Below are 19,994 nucleotides of genomic sequence, written 5' to 3' on the forward strand. Positions count from 1 at the left end.
ATTCTTTATAGGTTGAGTATGTCAAATTAGATATTCCTCCCGAGAGATAATACCCTATTGCCAGAAGTATACATATGTGTAGTAAAAATAATATGTATCTTTTGCAAAGTGCTTATTTTCTACAAATATTATATTCCTGGATATTTTTTATTATGACTGCTATAAGTTGATATCTCTCATTCAAGAAGTTATATGGTGGGAAAAGATGTTGTCTAGAAAAAATATTACTCAATCAAAAATATCTCTTGCTTTAGTATATATATTTTAAGCTACATATTGCTCACTCCTTTCAAGAACGTCATAAATCAAAAATCGTAGATTTTCAGTTGTGGATGTTTTCGGAATGCCCAGAAAATGTACTATATCCCAGCAAAAGAGGCATATTTTTAGCATAATATTTACCCGCTACAGGGCAGAAAGTGTTATTTTTGCGTTTTGAAGAAAAGGTATTGTTTAATATTTTTTTAAAAATATACTAAATATTTTTCAAATGGAGAAAAAACCTCCAGGTTTTACCTTAAAAGATCTGTTGCACAGTAAAAAGTTCAGTAAGTGGCTTGATATTTATTTTTAATACATTGTATTACATTTTTAAACTTTAAAAACATTCTCCTGAAAAATCAAGTTTTTTGATTTATGACGTTCTTGAAAGGAGTGAGCGATGTGTTGTATAGGTGATTTCTATTATCTTCAAATGTTATCTTTTGACATTACTCCCTTTTCCCATATGGTCTCAAGAATTTAATATTCAAAAGGTGATCAATAAGGCTTACTTACATTTAATAAATAATAAAATGGTAACTTATTTATAATTTTTTAATTGGAATACCATTGGGATATTTGTCAAAATATTTCAAGATATGCGAGTCATGGTGAGTGACAAAATGGAAAAAATTAACTTTAAAAAAGAAGATTAAGATTAGATTTGTAAATAGCTATAAAATAATAGTTTTGAAAAATAAATACAAAACACATGAAAATTGACAGATGTCATTGTTGAAAATTCAACCGAAAAGGTATTTTAAAATTGGAGTGAATATAGTAAATGCAAATAAAAGAGAAAATTCAAGCAAATAATACAAGTTCTTGCCTGGAACCCAAAAGCAATTCGATGCATCGTCAAAAACTATGAATTAAAAAAGTGTATTTGATTTCATTGATTGATTCTCTACCTATTTTTAGTTTAATTTTTACATAGTAAATACCACTATTTTTTAAAATCTAAATGACTTAAGCCTTGCCTCTATTGTATATATTCCACTAATAAGAAATAAAAATAAAAATTAAATAAATGAATCAAAATAAGAAACAGCTCCTACCCCCTCTTCAACCTTCAACGTCCCAAGGACCCAACAATAAAATTTAGAATTAGCTTCACATACGGTGTTTGAAAACGATGCGGAATGCATCGAAACACGTGTCACAGTAGATTTTAAGAAAAAGTGGTATTTACTTCGTGTGTATTCGATTTGTGATTATTAAGAAACCACTCACTTACCTCTGGCCCGAGTTTTTATCATTGAAAAATGCACTAGGCGTATCGCCAAGTGACATGCTCATTATGTTCCTAGCTGATACTCCATTAATGCTAGTCGAATTATCTTCAATCCCTCTCGCATCATTAGAAAGTATACCGTATTTGACCTCATCAACACTGTTGTCTGTCACCTCCGACTTCCGGCTCTCGTACAGAGAGAACCGGTCTTTGGGATCGGATAGATTGGTGGTCTCGTTGTAACCCAAATCGTCCTCTTCGCCAGAGAGCCAAGCATACTTGCGAATCTTCGTACTCCTCGCGATAGGTGTGGTTGGTAAACTGGTATTGTTTATATCAAAAGCGTATTTTGGTCTTTTCGTATCCTTTCTTCCGACGCTACTTGCTAGGGTGGGTATGTTCTCCAATTTCTCTGTGGGTGGAGTGGTGATATCGAGGGACTTGTAAGACTTGGGTGTAAAGCTGGAATTCAGTCTGGAAATCTTTTCGTGCGAGGTATTTTCCGGTATGCTGTTTTGCGAATCATCTCTGAAGGTCAACTTGGACTGTTGCACAGACGAACTTCTGTTTTGCAATCTAGAAGTAAATTTTCTTATATCCGGCGTGAGAAGGCTGCAGTATTCGGTGGAGTCCGTATTGTGCATTGTCATGTTCTGGGTGGAGTCGTCTGCGTAATCCAAATCTAACAAATTTTCTCCCGACTCTCCAATGGACGACAAATTGATACAAACAGACTTGGATTCCATCGTGTGATGTTCTGGATAGAATTGAATTTCATCTTGGCAGTTATTCATGTTGTCATCCACATTGTCAATGTCCGTAACTTGAAATTTAGACATGGTTTTCATCATGGCGGACTTTAATTCGACATCACGCTCGGGAATATATTCTCTTTCGAATTGCGTACAACTATCAACCAAGTGCGATGGCTTTTCTGAACTCTGAGAGTCAGGATTATGTATCGGACTGTTTTGCAAAGCGCTGTCATCCATGGCGTTCATAGTATTCTGAAAAAAAAATTGATAAATCATAGTCGAGAACAAAAGCATATAAAGCACCGATACAAAAAAGATTTTTAAAAATATTCTGGGTATCTAGATACTGTGATTTTGTAAGTAATTTAAGGATACAGTGCATATAATTAATTAGTAAAAACATTAACAAGCAATCACTTCATACAGAATAAATGACATTGCGAGGATATTTTTGCACTATAGTAGGTATATTATATTAGCAAACATTATTTTTATTTTGAAACAAAAAAAGGAAATTTGCAATAAAAACCCGTAGCAACTCTAGGTTTATTATGGTCCAAATAGATCCTGAAAGAGTACGTATGTAATTGTAACTGTCTAATTGATTTGAAAAAGGCCTTGTAGTGACATCTGTAGACTTCTTCACATAGTTTAATGGAGTTTTAATACTATTTCCTGCTATACTGATTTCACAATTGAAATTTTAATAAAATGTGTATAAGACTTCGCAAGCTAGCTTAACCAAGAGATTATGACACTTTCATTGGTTGAGTTTCACAATGTTGGCGGAGCTATTATTGTATGTTAGTTACCTTTGCAATAGCTAGTTTCAAGCACAGTTCAGAAATGGAAATCCTTTCATCGGGATTGATAGGGAGACCACCTTTTAGTATATGATACACAACATCGGGGTACCTATCCCGTGATAAGCTTATTCCGGTTTGCCAAAGTAAATACAGATCACTGAGCTGCCTGTACGTTAAACTTTTCCATGGCACGGCCCCTGAAATGACAGAATTTTAAACCATAAAATAAATTTAATATTTTTAACAATTGAAATTGAATTATTATGTGATGAGACATCATTACAAGATGTCCCTCATTTAGTATGGATATATATATATATATATATATATATATATATATATATATATATATATATATATATATATATATATATATATATATAAGTTAATTTTTTTTTATTGTTATTTAAATCTGTGTTGGAAAAAGGAGGAAAAATCTAGTGTGGGCCAATCAGGAACTTCTCAGCATTTACTCATTGCTGGAAAACCACATAAAATTCCGCAGGAGAACCCAGACTATTGACTGTTGTCAGCAGACCTTCCGTTCCACTAGAAAAGGGTTCATTTTGTGTCCTAGCTTGGTTTTTAGTGTGGGTATGTCCAGTTTTTGAAGAATAAAGATTTAAATTGGAAACAGAATGTGAAAAAGAAGGTGTACAGTTGACAAAAATTGATGAGGCAGTTGGACATAAAGGTCTTTCAGATTTAGTGGTGTCTTATTTAAAAAATATGACAAGATGAATAACACAAATAAATGAGGTATGTGACAAATTTTGATTGATATATGATATTGAATCCATTGCGACCATTGTATTGTTTTTAGGGATAAATCTTATTAATTTATTATTGACTATATCTATTGGGTTGATGCAAAAGTTTTGACCGTTTTTTACATATATTTTTTTAATTTTTTTTTTTCTTGTGTATTATTTATTTAATAAATTATATAATTTCCATCAGTTCTTATAACCTTCTTCCATCTTTCTATCAACTTATTAATACCAGTAGTATAAAATTCCGCGGATTTTAATGCGAAAAATGAAGTAAGGGATGTTTTTACCTGCTCTATTGAATAATTTTTTTCATCATTAAAATTTTTTCGCAGTGATCAGAATAAATAAAAATCAGAAAGAACAAGATGTGGAAAATACAGTGGATGCTTGATAACATCCCGATTTAACTCATTTAGCTTGTGTTGGGTCATCATAGCCACATGTGGTCGCGCGTTGTCGTGATGAAACACTGCCCCTTTTCTATTTACCAATTCTGGTCTATCCTTTTGAAGGACCATGTTCAATTTGGATAATTGCTGACAATATCGTTCTGCTGTACTTGTCTTATCGTGTTCCAAGAGTTCAAAATACACAATACCCTTATTATTCCACCAAACACAAAGTATACCTTTTTTTATGGATTTCGGCCTTCGAAGTTGTTAATGGGGCTTGTCCAGGTATAGTCCAATGTCTTTTTCTTGTCACGTTGTTGTACACGACCCATTTCTCATCTCCCGTCACCAAACGATGCAAAAAAGGTTCATGTTTTTGTCTCGCACTCAAAGCAACGCGCGTTGAAACACGATCCAATAAATTGGCAGCCGACAATTGATGAGGTATCCAAACGTCGTACCGCGAAACCATTTCCATACGCTTCAAATGTCTTAATGCGATTGTTTGGTTGACTCCCATCATTGACACAATCTCCCTGATGGTTAGACGTGGATTGGTGTCAATTATGACTTTTAATTCGTCGTCATCAGACTTCGATGGCCGCCCGGTACGTGGTTTATCAATGAGTGAAAAATCTCCAGATCGGAATTTCGCAAACCATCTTCGTACCTGTCGAACTTTGATGACATCTGCTCCATACACTTCACAAATGTTTTTGGTTGCCACACTCGCGGTATTGTCTTTACGGAATTCATAAAGTAAACAATACGTAAATGCACTTTATCGAACGACATTTTGAAAAAAATACAAGCGGTTATTACTGTACCCTGGCCAGGCCAAAACTGAATAGAAAGTAGAGGGAAAGCATCCTTTATACAATGGAATCATAAAAAAAGAAGATACCATTCATAATTTATGAAAAAAAAATTTTTTACCTGGGACCATAAAAAACGGTCATTACTTTTGCATCAACCCAATACATTCATTTTATATGTAAATTTTAAGACAAATAAACTATATATGCTATAAATCCTTGTATATAATCGGCAAGGAGAATTTTCTAAGGCAATTAAAAAATATTCAACAAAAAACATTTATAAGTAAATGAATAATTTCTTCTCACCATTGCAACATTCCCAAAGTACTAGGCACAAGGAGTAAACATCAGAGCTTCTCCTTGGGAAGATCAGGCCATCAACATCGTCGAATAATTCTGGGGCTTGCCAACTGAAAGAAATATAACAATTCTCAGTAAAATTCGTTGCACTATTACTTTTTTGAAAGTTATCAGTGGAAGTTTTACTTCGTTCATTTCTCTGTGAAAGCGATTTGCAAATTATAATTTGAAAATATCGGAATATATAGAGAACTTATATATTTTCTCATTTGTTTATTTTCAATATGCTTCTTACCTTATGTTTTTCTCATTTGTTTATTTTAAATATGCTTCTTGTGCCTATTTATTAAACCTGTTTATTGTTTTTATATTTTGCCATGTATTAGTATTAGTTTTGGTTATTTAAAAAAAATAAATTGTTACTTTATTATTTGTTCCAGTCTTGTTAACCTTAATCCCATGTCCCAAAATGAGAAATAGAAATTACTCATCGGGAATATTGTATGTATATATGACTTATGTATGTGATATGTTTTGAAAAAAAAAAAAAACTGTTCCATAATTACTTGTAATTTGACAGGTGCTCACGCTCGGATACATCTTGGGAAATACATTCCTGTCTGTATCCTACATTCAGTAACGGTTCCTCATCAGGTTTGATACTGGATCTTGCATGACCTGAAATATAAATAAGATAATATTAAAAAATATCAACACAGTTGACAGTTGTTTTGTTCAGTTCAAATAACTTTTTATGTACCGTAGAACGGGGCTACTTGAACTTTGATGTGTTATATTCTCAATATTATTAATATTTAATTTACATTGTGGTTAGTCATTTTTACTTATTTATTTTTTTACAAAAATGTTAATAATATTAGTATATAACCACTCACCGAAGTGGTTTCGGAGTGCTTTCGAAGTGAATTTGGTGAGTGGTTATATACTAATATTATTAACATTTTTGTAAAAAAATAAATAAGTTTGATGTGTTATTTGAGCCCAGTACAAAAAAAAAATAAATCTGTATTTGGTCTACAACAATAAACGTATTGTGAAAATAAGTGTCACCTGTCAGGGAAACAATGAATCATGTCGATACGTTCATTTTTGTAGACCAAATACAGATCTAATTTTTTTTTACCGGGTTCAAGTAACACATCAAAGTTCAAGTAGCCCCGTTCTACGGTATTTTGAATATTGTAAGCATTATCTTTGCGGATCATAGTGATACATTATTTTAAGAAATAAAAAGACTTTTTTGATCCACTCACATTTTTATGAACTAGTTGGTTGTTAATAAAAACGTTTTATGTGATTATCAGTGGCATACACGGATAATTAATTAGGGTAGGCAGTAGAGGTAGGTAGTAAGGTTAGCTAGGTACTATTAACTAGGGTGTCCGCCTCTTTAGTGTAATGGTCAGCATGCTCGACTAGCGTTCTGGAGGTCCCGGGTTCGATTTCCAGGGGAAGGGGGGGTCAAATAAATATAAGTGATTTTTTTCACTCTCATTATTTATAATAGTGCCATTTTTTTGGATGAATATACTTACGTCAGTCACTGGCACATGTTTGATTGAATTGCATATTTTTTTCTTAATTTTCTCAAAATATCTCTATAATGTGTCCGATAAGTGGTAATTGGTAATAGGTTACTTTTTTTTTCATTCAATGCGTATATGTATTATGGAGAAATCCTCAAATCTGAACCTAGTATTTATTACATTTATCGAGGTATTAAAGTCATTACAAGCAATATATACTAGTTACACATCACGGGAAAGGAAGGGTTAGCTGGGAATTTTAATTTATCTTTCCATCTATGAGAGTAAGTGAAGACCCACCATAGAAAATACAACCGTTCCAAAAAATATAAGCGAAAAGTGCTGTCAACATGTACTTGTATAACGAAGAAAGACAATGAATTATTATTATTTTAATATAACAAACTTTTGAGGTTCTCATATTCCGGTTCAGGGGATGAATACATGAGCCTGTACGAGTCGGATTTCTTGTCTTTCATCGGACCGCTTTGGTCAGAATTGAAAATGCGGCTGCACAGTTCCAGGCCACACAGTTTAGCCACGTCTCTTGCTGTGATCATTATGGAGTGGCTGGAAACTGCGCTGTGGACATAGCCATTGTTGTGAAGGTGATAAATGGCGGTAGCGATGTCACTCAAGTAATGCACGGCATGTTGCAAGGATAAAATTGGTCCCTTAAAAGAAAAAATCAAAAAAGAATTTAGATAATCAATATTGATGTCAAAAATTTTATCTTTATAAAATTAATAGACTTTGTTTTCACCACTTTTATTTTATTCATATAATTCAACCTACCGGTTTTAACAATACATTTTTTATCCATAAAATGTATTGTTGAAACCAGTAGGTTGAATTATGTGAAAAAAAAAAGTGGTGAAAACAAAGTCTATTAATTTTATAAAGATATTATAAAATGTACCACAAAGTATCTGCGGAAAACATTCAAGAAATTAAAAATTTTAATTTTCCATTTTAAAATATTTTTGTTTAAAATCACCAATTATCTTACTTAATTTGATTCAATTATCAACTTTTTTCGACGCAAACAGCTTCAAAACTAATTGACACTAAAATCTGTTTTTTTTTTCTTCTAGAAAAAAGTTGTGAAATTTGCCAGAAGAGATTTAAGTGGAAAAACAAGTTGGTACATTTTTTATTCGGTTGCTGTTGAAGATGAAGTAATCATGGATAATCAATAAGTAGAAACATTTTTAATACTGAAATTTTAGACAAATAATTTAATTTTGTATCTATAAATGATAAATTATTAACAGGTAAAATGCAAAATAAATTAAACACATTTCAGACGGTTGTTTTTTGCTCCTGTGGACTGCTGGCGACGGGATTCGATAATTGTGCTTATATATGTATTTTAGACCTTAACAAACAGATAAGTACATAATATTCATATGAAAAGAATCAACAATTCCTTCTTTTCTTACGTTCAAATGAGACCGGCGCAAAAGGTGAAAAACCCTTTCCGTCCTTAAGCATCAATCCACCCAACGCAACGAGTAGAAATACCATTCCCGTCCTAAGTGTGTTAAGAACTATTTATTTTCTATTGATCTAGGTGTTTGTGACGTATTTTTCACATCAACCTTCCCTATCCTCACTATCCTACTTGTAGACAAGCCTCTAAAAGTAAAGGCATCGCGGGTTTTTACTAATAGACAAAAAAATTGTCGTAATAAAGTAACGAGTGATAAATTTACCTGGTTGTGGATGCAATCATTCAAAGTTGAACTGCATTCTTCAAATATACACAGCACTTTGTGATCCATGTCATATGAAATTCCCATCAGCAACAAAATGTTTGGATGGCGAACAGTACTGTAAAATGTACAAGCATGATTAAATCAAGAACTGTGGAGCTATTGAAAAAAAAGCAATTTATATTGTTAAAAAATATGGGTATATTAAAGTAATTACAAGCAATATATACTACTAACACATCACAGGAAAGAAAGGGTTCACTGGGAATTTTAATTTATCTATCACGGTAAGCGAAGAGCCACCATAGAAAATACAACCGTTCAAAAATACAACATAGCAACAACATAGCAAACATAGTAACAACAACATAGCCGCAATCACATGCATATCTACATAGTCTGGAAAGAGGATTCTAGATTTGTCTCTCCTTAGAACCATTAACTCACTTAGAGCTACCTAGTAATACTTATAACCCTTATCCGCACCTAATGGTGCATAGGGCACTGCATCACATTGACGCAGTGTTATCTTGATCATTACTTACATGAAGGCAAGGTGATCACTCTTGCGCTTCAGGAACCAGTCCAGGGTGATGTTAAATAAATATTACAGTGTTAAATCACTAATATTTATTTTTACCCCCCCCCTGGGAATCGAACCCGGGACCCCCAGCACGGTAGCTAAACACGCTGACCATTACACCACAAAAGCGGACAAACCTAGTAATACTTATTTATAATAAACCGAAGTCAAAGTACTGGCAGTTCTTACCAGAGGCGTGCATTCTATATAGGCAAAAAAGCAGTGCCTACCCTAGATTTAAAAAAATATATATAATGGCGTTGCATATAAAATATATTGCTTTTGCCAATGTGAAGTTAATTAAATAATATTACTTAATTATAAAATATGATAGACTTATTATTAAACCAAAAATTAATTCCGTTCAATTTAAAAAAAATTACAAAAAGTTTGTATATAATTGGAAAACTCGCGTTCCATATAGAAACACGACCAGTGCCTACTGTGCCTTATCCTAACCCAACCCTACTGCCAACCCTAATTAAAAACTGGTCATCGTTACTGACCATCTTCCACCACCAAACTACGTAACAAAATTATTTTTATCTTTTGTATTGTATTATTGACAATATTTTAGTATTTGAGATATTGTAGTTAGGGTTTTTACCATATTGATAACGTTATATTATCCCACATTCCTCCCGAGAGATAAGACCATATTGCTTTTCAGCTTACACACTTTTGTGACCCTCTTTTACAGATTTTGTAGCTCAGTTTAGGGAGATGCCACAATTCACACACTGACCTCAGGATGTGGATATCTCTGGCGGCGTATTCCCCCTGAGCGGAGCTCCGCACGGTGACGGGCACCCCCGCCCATAGGGCTCTGGTGGGCAGCCCCCCCCGGCGCCCCGAGAGACCGAGGACTGACTGTCGGACCAGTGGAACGCCCCGGAAGCGCCCCACAGTCTCGGTACGCTGGTGATCTCTGCACGTCTAGTCAAATAATAAAAAAAATTATCAAGCAATTGATTACGTTATGTCAAGTTGAGAAATGATTTATTAAACTTGGTACAAGCTACTGCAACTGATTATCAAGGGTATGGTATTATCTTCATCTTCTTCAAACCCTTCTCCGTACCCAATGGTGCATAGGGCACTGCATCACATAAACGCAGTGATATCTTGATCGTTAACACGTAAAGGAAAGTGATCAGCTCTCCGCTTCAGGTACCAGCCCGGGATAATATTGAATAAAGATTAGAGTGAGAAATCACTTATATTTATTTGATCCCCCTTGGGAATCGAACCCGGGACCTCCAGAACAGTGGCCGAGCGTGCTGACCATTACTCTACAGAGGCGGACAAAATAAATACTTGTACAAAATAATATAAGAAAATAAATTCTAATTGGAGATAATCCAGATTTGTGAACAAGTATTTGGACATACTTAAAATGTTGTATAGGCCCCGATTACTTTGGATTTCCGGGTTTCCACTGTGGATAAGTTGGGCCGTCCCATAAAGAAATAGCCAGATTGCAAGCGAGTGAGTACGCATAAAGATAAACAAAACTCACCCACATGCAATAAATAATTTTATAGGTAATAGGTAGACGTGGGAGGAGGACACAGTAAATACTAATCTGTTACTTTACGACGACATGTGTGACACGGAGACCAGAGCCGGCAATCAACTAATTCAAGTCTTGTTGTTTTGGTATATGGCAATTGGAATAGTATTATCCGGGAACAAATTGACTTTACTTCGAGCATCCTTGTGGTTAAAGCACTAAGGAAATGAATTTTCATGTGAATCAAGGAAGAAATAAAGTTCTTAAGTTGTTTTGTTAAAATTTGTGCTTGTCGCGTAATATCCTTGAATTGATTGCCAAACCATTTCGACGGCCCCTACGTAAAGTACTCTATCTGCAAATCTGTTACTTTACATGAAAGAGCTTAGAAGATTTTTTCAAAATATTTTTTTAATTATTAGTTAACGGTTTTATCTGAAATTCTAAACTAGTATTGTACATTAAAAAACACAATAAAATAATGTATTAAACCTTATCCGCACTCCAACGGTGCATAGGGCGCTGCATAAAAACGCGGTGTTATCTTGATCGTTAACACATGAAGGAAAGGTGATCAGCCCTTCGCTTGAGGTACCAGTCCAGGGTGATATTGAATAAATATTAGAGTGAAAAAATCACTTATATTTATTTGGCCCCCCTGGGGATCGAAACCGGGACCTCCAGAATGGTAGCCGAGCGTGCTGACCATTACACTATGGAGGCGGAGGAAAAAATGTATTTAATCGTTTTAAAACTTAAGTTCATTTCGAAAATTCAATGTAGATAGCGTCTTATTCGCCTGAAAACTAGAAGTAATTTATTTTATATATTTTTTGTTGTTTATTTACATGTATATTTGTATATAACGGTCAGTTGATAACATACACCAAATATCTCAAAATTGACAAAAATGTAGTTAGAGCACTTTACATAAGGTACGTCGATTTGATCCGGAGCTTGCTAGTATTTAAAAAAAAATTATAAACTGGTTTTTTCGTTTTATCCTTGGCTATTAATATTAATTTGATTTGAATACAATAAGTGTTTTCAATATAATTTTTAATGATCACCGTTTTCCATGAAATTTTTTTTAAATGTTTTTTTGATGCAATTTTTCCCCATCCATATCCAGGTGGTGCATAGGATACCGCATTAGATTGACACAGTGTTAACTTTATTGTTATTTAAATGAAGGCAAGGTGATCAGTCTTGAGCTCCAGATTCTTGGATTTAAATAGCAGTGGAATATTTTTGATGAAATAATGATATAAATATTGAAAATTAAGGGGTTCAGAATAAATAACATAGTGGAAAAGGAAATGGAGAAGGAATAGAAGATAGGGAAAAGAGAAAAGCAATATTCACAATGGCACTTGGGTTCACATACCAGTACTAGTATTTGATTTTTTTCTCATAAGAGATATATTTGAAAATTAACTTTTATAAATAAATGAAATGCAAATGAATAGTAAGAACAAAAAACTCGGATGCCCCAATCCTGTATTATACATACTACACATATATGTGACACAGGGTGTTCACAATGGCTCTTTTCTTTGATGGACATGGTCTCCAACTGTAATGACCGACTAAAGCCGTATGCCAGTGGTCACCAACATACGGCCCGTGGGACATATTCGGACCGGCAAAGTAGCCCCCCTTAAAAATTCCCGATTTCTGCAGCATGAATAATTTAAGGCACAATTTACGATAAATCGAAACTTAATTTTCTTAAATCTCAGGTAACATTGAAGTAATTGATTTTTTTTGCTTAAAATACCGTTTTACTATTGAAAAAATAAGTTTTTATTCGGAATAAATATATGGTGTTCAAAAGAAAAGTTTTTGAAAGGATTTTTTTTCAAAACATATTCTAAGAAAAAGACAAATCCCAATAGGAATATTTAAAAAAAAAAAATAAGCGCAGAAGCAAGACCGACCTATAGCGAGGTCGTTCGCGTTCTGAATCTGAAGTCTGCGAGTTCCCCCTTAATAATTAAAAGGCTTTTATTAAGTCCTTTTAAATAGGCTGCAAATATTCCTGCATTAAATATTTTTATATTATAAAATAAGCACATATACACTTGGGTCTCTTTTTATGCTATAGATACGTTTCACGGGGAATCGAATAAAAAAATTCGCATAAAAAAGACTTGAAGTACATACAAAACTGGGGGATAGGTTCCATTATTTTTAAAAACCGTATAACTTCAAATCAAAATGATAGTATGTACCAAAAATCGTTTGAAAAAAGTTTATAAAAATAAAAACAGAAGGTCTTTTTCCTAAATTAAATATCCACATATGGGAAATAGTTTTTGAGGTAAATCTTCAATCCACATTCAAGCACTAGTCTAAATTTTAGATTTTTTTAATGCGAATTCGCATAAAAAAGAAGAACTACATACGAAAATAAGGGATAGGTTCCATTACATTTGAAAATCGCATAATAACAGGCCCAAGTGTAAATTGATATTTAGTTAGATTCCAATCGGAATATGCTGTTTTTTTTTTATTCGGACCCTCAGGTTTAAAAAAAAAACAACCTGACCCTTTTCTCAAAAAAGTTGGTGACCACTGACGTATACGACCGGCAGCATGCTGCCCGCTTCCCCTACTACCCTCATTCTCACAAAACATTTTGGAACACTTATTTTTGACGACTTTGCATTAAGTGTTATCTATATAACATAATAATTGAATGGTGCGTGTCCCTTGGTATGCCGAGTCAAAAATAAGTGAATAATCGAATGACCATTTGAACTAATCGGTTATGTTAGAACGACAATCCAAATAAGTATCCGATTGGATCTTGTATATTTAGGATCGGGTTGTTTTTTGACATGACACAAATTTAAAATGGCGCGAGGCGATATTCTGTCGCTTTGCGGTCGAAGAATATTCGAAGGTTTGTAACTATGGCTAAAAACTAAGTACAACAAAATCAGCGCAAAGAGCACAATATAAATTGTGTGTAAATAAATATAATAAATATTTGTATAATCTAATACAGTAAAACCTCGATATAAAGGACTAATTGAGGGAGGGGGTCCGTTAAAGCCTGAAGTCCGTTGTATAAAAATAGGCTTAAAAAAAAAATGTTTTCGAAAATATGAACACAGTATTAAGATATAAATAAACAATACAAAACACGAAGACAAATAAAATTTATTTTATTTGGACACTCGTCGTGAAGTAAAGTTTTGAGACATACATAATTTGTGATTATCATGGCTACTAAAAATTGTTTACATGCGGTGACACTTGAATTAATTTAAGGCCCAGTATTTGTTAAGTCGCAACTTTACCTTCTCTAAATCCAGGTAACATTTTACGTAATTGATCTTTTACTTAGAACACCGTTTTCCCGAAATAAATTACTTTACAAATAATTATATGGTCAACAAAAAAATATCTAATATACATTCTTTGAAAAATTGGGCGTGAAAAGACGTGTGACCTCTCCGGTGATTGAATTCTGTGTTTGCGCATACCCCATTAAGCATGTATAATATTAACAGGACGACGTTGATTTTTTTTTACATTTGACCGGATTTTTTGTACATAATATTCGAAGTTCGTTAAATAGAGGTCCGTTATATTGAGGTTTTACTGTATTTAGTTCTACATTCGGGTGACGACATTATCTCAGATCGCAGAGTACATGCCGCGTAGGCGTGTTTTGCCCGTGCGAGAGACATGCTAGACATGCATTTCTATCCGTTGCGCGCGTGCGTATCACGTGACCGAAAAGTGCTCTCGCGAAGTGGCACTTTTACTTGCCGCGCATACTATTTGCTTTCAGCAAGAAGAAAGCAAATTTTCCACTTCGTGGGGTCTGTATCCGAAGACGCACTGTAAAACATCGTGTTCTTTAAAAGGCCCAATATAGGATAAATCCTAACTTAATTTTCTCTAAACCCAGGTAATATTTGACGTAATTAATATTTTTCTTAAAACACTGCTTTTAAATAAAAAAAATCTTCGAAATAAATATATGGTTTTGAAAAAAAACAGATATTGAAAGGTATGAGTTAATTATTTAAAAATATATATATTCTAAAAAACACAAGTTCTTAAAAAAAATTCGCGCGGAAACGCGCCCGACCCCTATCGCGGCCGTTCGCGTTCTGAATTTGAACGTCTGATGTTTTTTTTTTAAATTTCAGATTCCATAAAGGGGGAGGTGCAAAGTTACTCGATCATTTAAATTAAACGCTCGCAAGTTTACAAGGGAATTCAGAGGAATAAAACGCAATAAATATTTGGATACAGAAGCGGGGAATCCATGGTATAGTAATAATTCGGTGAGTATTCTCGTAATAACCTATTTGCGCTTAGTGAACCGTATAAAATCCCATCTCTGGTACACCGCAGCGCGGTCCAGTCACAAAAACAGACTATTACGATGAATATTTAGTGGTATCTATCTACATTGTTAACCAAATTCGAATACATACTAAATTCTGTCCAACATATTTTATTTTTATACTGCATATTCTGGGTAAAAAATAAAACAGACTATTCTGATAAATATTTAGTGGTAGCTACATTGTTAACCAAATTCGAATACATACTAAATTCTATCCAACAAATTTAATTTTTATACTGAATATTCTGGGTAAAAAATAAAACAGACTATTAGGATAAATATTTAGTGGTAGCTACATTGTTAACCAAATTCGAATACATACTAAATTCTGTCCAACATATATATTTTTTTACTGCATTTTCTGGGTAAAAAAATAAAACAGACTATTCAGATAAATATTTAGTGGTAGCTACATTGTTGTGCCGGGTTGTGGTCCCGTGGTTAGTGTTGCGGACTCTTAAGTCAGAGTTTCTCGGTTCGAACTCACTCCTACCACAATTTGATACCTATTTCTAATAATGAGCCGCTTAGGCTAACAGAAATAGTATGAAATTGAAATATTTGCGTAAATAATAAAAACACAAATATTTCTCTTCATTAAAAAAAATCGAATACAGTGGAACCTCTCATAACGAGTAATTCGCATAACGAGCAAAATCTGAAAAATTGTTCCCTTAACGAGTGACATTTCGCATGAGTTACAGAGAAAGGACAAGTCCATTTTCCACGGCATTCACTTGTGAGCCGGGACTTCCACGCCAGTCAAAACGTAAAATGTTTAGTTTAACGAGTATTTCGCATAACATAAAATATTCTGGAACGAATTATGCTCGTTATGAAAGGTTCCACTGTACATACTAAATTCTATCTAACTAACATATTTTATTTTTTTACTGAATATTCTGGGTAAAAAATAAAACAGACTACAGTAAACCCCCCTATAACGTTGACATAGCTACCCCTTTATTTTAGGGAATTTTATAAAGACATTCGTTTGATAATGCCATAACTAGGGGAAACAATTGTCACAATATTAATTTTTATGTGTTTTTGTTAATAAAATACAACTTTATACATAATTTTTTAAAGGCATTGATGTTTTAAATTGTTATTTTTATATTTTAACTAGCGGAAACGACTGTGATGAGTTATTTAAAATTGCAATATTGTACAATTCAAAAACATTAACATCCCTACAACGACCCATCCGATAACGCGGTACCTATCTCAGCGTTATAGGGGGTTTACTGTATTACGATAAATATTTAGTGGTAACTACATTGTCAACCAAATTCGAATACACACTAAATTCTATACAACATATTTTATTTTTATACTGAATATTCTGTGTAAAAAATAAAATGTAATATCAACACGTGAGTACCGACGTCGGTCCTTTGTGGCTCTATTGGTTATTATTTTCATATTTCGTATCAAATGCATCGGAAATGCGGTTCGGTACTTGGATGATCTCAATTAGGGACAATGGAATAACAATATAACGTTGAGATTAGTGCCGCGTTATTAGAGGGAAGTTAAAGGGGACTAATGTTTTAAAATTGAATTTGAATTTAATATTAGCTCATTTCAGTAATTTTCGTTGGTTAAAATATAAAAATACAATTTAAAACATTAACTCCCTATAACATTCCCTCCGATAATGCGGTACCTATCTCAACGTTATATGGAGTTTTACTGTATATTAGGCTCGTTTTAGAATACGCACTACGTTGGTGTTATACATAAACTGACCATTTATTTTTGTTCTCAAAACGGGACATGTACCGATTTTTACGTAATACTATGTATTCAAGAAAATACGTATTTTTTATTGTTTTTATGTATTTATAAAAAGAAAAGGAATGTTTATAAAGAGAATAAGAGGAACAAATAATATAAATTTGAAAAAAATATGTTGTTTTATATTTTTCTGATAATTTTTCTTAAGTATAAGTGGATTTGCTTTTAAATAATAATGGAATTCTTGGGAGTATTTTTAAAAATTTATCTTAACTAACAACTACTCCGACTTGTAATTGTGTTTTTTTCTGTCATCCACAACTTATTCATCTGTAAAAAAAAGACTCTTTCTACGGGCGCATTTGTTCCGGGCAAGCATAAAATGTATTTGAAGATTACTCTACCTAAAGTTATATGAAACGGCTATACTACAAACTATCGTCGATTTTTTGCACTTTAAAAAAAAAGTGTTACCGTGATTGCTCTTTTTTTGAAAACGGGACATTTCGTCTTCCCGAAACTTAACTTGGGGACAACGGGACAGGTTATCTAAAAACGGGACGGTCCCGTTCAAAACGGGACGTATGGTCACATTAGTTATACAGGAGTGCTGTTATAATTTGACCTTGTAATGAAAAGTCCACACAAAAAATATAAGGCCGGTACTTATAGTGTGTATCATACCCTCATCCAGTTACGACCATTAAAATCTAAAACTAACTAACCATCACGCCGCTTTACGTAGGGGTAGGCAGAGAGAATCGAACACCGCACCAATCTGTCTTTGCACACAGTCTTCGCCTCTCCCACATTCATACATTTCATACATACACGCCGATTATTCCGACTCCTGACCTGACCACTTTCAAGAACATATCGACGTGCCCTACGTAAAGTGCTATAACTACATTTTTGTCAATTTTGAGATATTTGGTGTGTGTTATCAACTGACTGTTATCTACAAATAAAACGAACATTTAAAAAAAAATTACGCCTAGTTTTCAGGCGTATAAGACGCTATCTACATTGAATTTTCGAAATGAACTGAACTCCTTAAACGCTAACTACTTAATTTTGAAAGAAACAAAGTTTTAAAAAGATTTAATACATTATTTTATCGTGTTTTTGTATGCATAATACTAGTTTAGAATTTCAGATAAAATCGTTAATTAATAAAAAAAATACGTTGATAAAATCATCTAAGCTCTCTCCTGTAAAGTAACAGCTTTGCAGATAGAGTAGGGTAGACTGGGTACGGTTGAAACAATTTTGCTTATATTGTCCATAGAATTGTTCTTAACAAGTCAAGCGATGATGAAGATGCATTAAATACAAGAGTGTGTTTCTGTCTACTAATGGGAAGTATTATTTCAGTACCCGGTGTGTTATTTTTAGTGGCAGATCAAATTTAAAAAATATATCCGATTTGTTTCAACCGTCCCCATACCAGGGGCAGTTGAAACAGTGATTGGGGTCAGTTGAAACACGCAAATAAATCAATATTTAATATTGTAAGACGTTTTATTCATTATTTATGTTTGTTTTATTAATAATTATGGCACCGCATGACAATATTAATCAGTCTACAAATATGTAATGAACAAAAACAACTAAAAACAATGGCATTTAAAAAAAAACAAATCGAACGAAAATAATCTGTAAATAAACTAAAAGGAAACACTTCTTTCATTTTTATTAGTCATAAATCAAGCGAAAATCTAGCTTTGGGATCATTCCGAGTCGCGATTGTGGCAAACATAGCTAAGACCACCTTTTGTGCAGTCTTCTTGAGTCCACAGTTTACAAGTGGTGCACTGTATCCACTTTTCACTGGATTTGCTCTCTGAATACAGTGACAGACAAACAAGACAATAGCACTCGTCCTCTTCTGATGATGATTCCTGTTGCGTATTATGATTATTTTTCCTTTAACAATCCTTTTACTTTTTCCTCCATCCAATCTTTTCTTGACTTACTTAGTTTTCATCTGTTTCAACCTTATTTCATGTTCCTTTCTTATCTCTTCTTTCTCTGTTTTTTTTAGTAGCAAGTATTTTGCAAGCTCCTGCTCCTGTTTTTTATTAAAAACTTCGTTGTGGGGTTCATATCCCATTATCTTCTTCACCAGATGCATCTCGCTTTCGTATATATATAATGAGCGAATAGTGGTTTAATCCATGCTTCTCCACCGCTTTTCGCAGTGAATCTCTTGCTTTAACCTCCTCATAAGCGTATGTATACCTCGACAAGTCGACCTCCCCTCTCGAAGTCTTTCTTGCGCGTACTCTCGGCATCTAGAAAACAGGAAAACTGAAAAAATATGTTGTTTCAACCGTACCCACAAAAAATGTTTCAACCGTCCCCAACCCCTCCTTCAGGTGGAAAACAGAAAATAGTAATGTTAACAATAATGGCACATAAAAACTAATCACTATATCGTGTTCTACAAGCTTCATTTCAAACATGAAATCATACTCAATAATATCGTTTCAATAGAAACCGTAATAAAAGGAAAATTCTTAGAACAAAAATACTTACTTTTGGTTATCAAAATACAATAAGACCTCCTACAAGCAACTGCACCGTGCGGCGAGCGATGCAACACTGATATTCGTGTTTGAACTTGTTGTCCGCTTTGTTCATCCCTTGGACCCTTCACCCTACCGCATACGGTTTGCAAGATATTTGCTCTGTTTCAACCGTCCTTTGTTTCAACCGTACCCAGTCTACCCTACTTTACGTAGGGGGCGTCGATATTTGAAATACTCGATCATCCCAAGTTCTCCTCTAAAATCTGTAGTAAATTAAGAAATGATTTATACCGAATTGAAGATATCTACACCGCATAGTTAACGCGTAATCAACGTTATCTTTGGGATCGGAGCAAATTATAGATTATTGGTCGGATCACCCTGTTTCGAGATAACACACACGTACATATGTTAGATGGTAACAATTGGATAAATCCCGGGATAATGTAAATTTATTACACATAACCCAGTTCGCTTGATCATCGCTAATGCTGAACCATTATTACAATCAATACAGATCAGTGGCCACGAGCCGCGTAACTAAATAACAACTATGGTCCGCCGGCACAAAGCGCCGATGAGAATGGGACACATTGTGCAAAATTTAATTTGAAAGCGATCGACAAGCGTGCAACAATTGTATAGATTAGTGAG

General features: G+C 33.8%; 1 protein-coding gene across 2 annotated transcripts in view; it reads right to left on the reverse strand.

Annotated features, from left to right (window-relative positions):
* The window catches only part of LOC148312419 (uncharacterized), a 51,678-nt gene that overhangs the window by 7,386 nt on the left and 24,298 nt on the right, over positions 1-19,994 (reverse strand). For both annotated transcript variants that reach the window (XM_088277315.1, XM_088277316.1), the window contains exons 3-9: positions 9,930-10,120; positions 8,602-8,719; positions 7,293-7,560; positions 5,906-6,017; positions 5,346-5,449; positions 3,063-3,253; positions 1,499-2,502 (exon numbers count right to left, since the gene is read on the reverse strand). In XM_088277315.1, the coding sequence (XP_088133441.1) occupies positions 1,499-2,502; positions 3,063-3,253; positions 5,346-5,449; positions 5,906-6,017; positions 7,293-7,560; positions 8,602-8,719; positions 9,930-10,120 (1,988 nt within the window). The remainder of the gene's footprint in view (positions 1-1,498; positions 2,503-3,062; positions 3,254-5,345; positions 5,450-5,905; positions 6,018-7,292; positions 7,561-8,601; positions 8,720-9,929; positions 10,121-19,994) is intronic.

Source organism: Brachycentrus maculatus, unplaced genomic scaffold (genome assembly GCF_059751285.1).
Source record: "Brachycentrus maculatus isolate JH-2025_06_01 unplaced genomic scaffold, ASM5975128v1 h1tg000041l, whole genome shotgun sequence".
Taxonomy (NCBI): domain Eukaryota; kingdom Metazoa; phylum Arthropoda; class Insecta; order Trichoptera; family Brachycentridae; genus Brachycentrus; species Brachycentrus maculatus.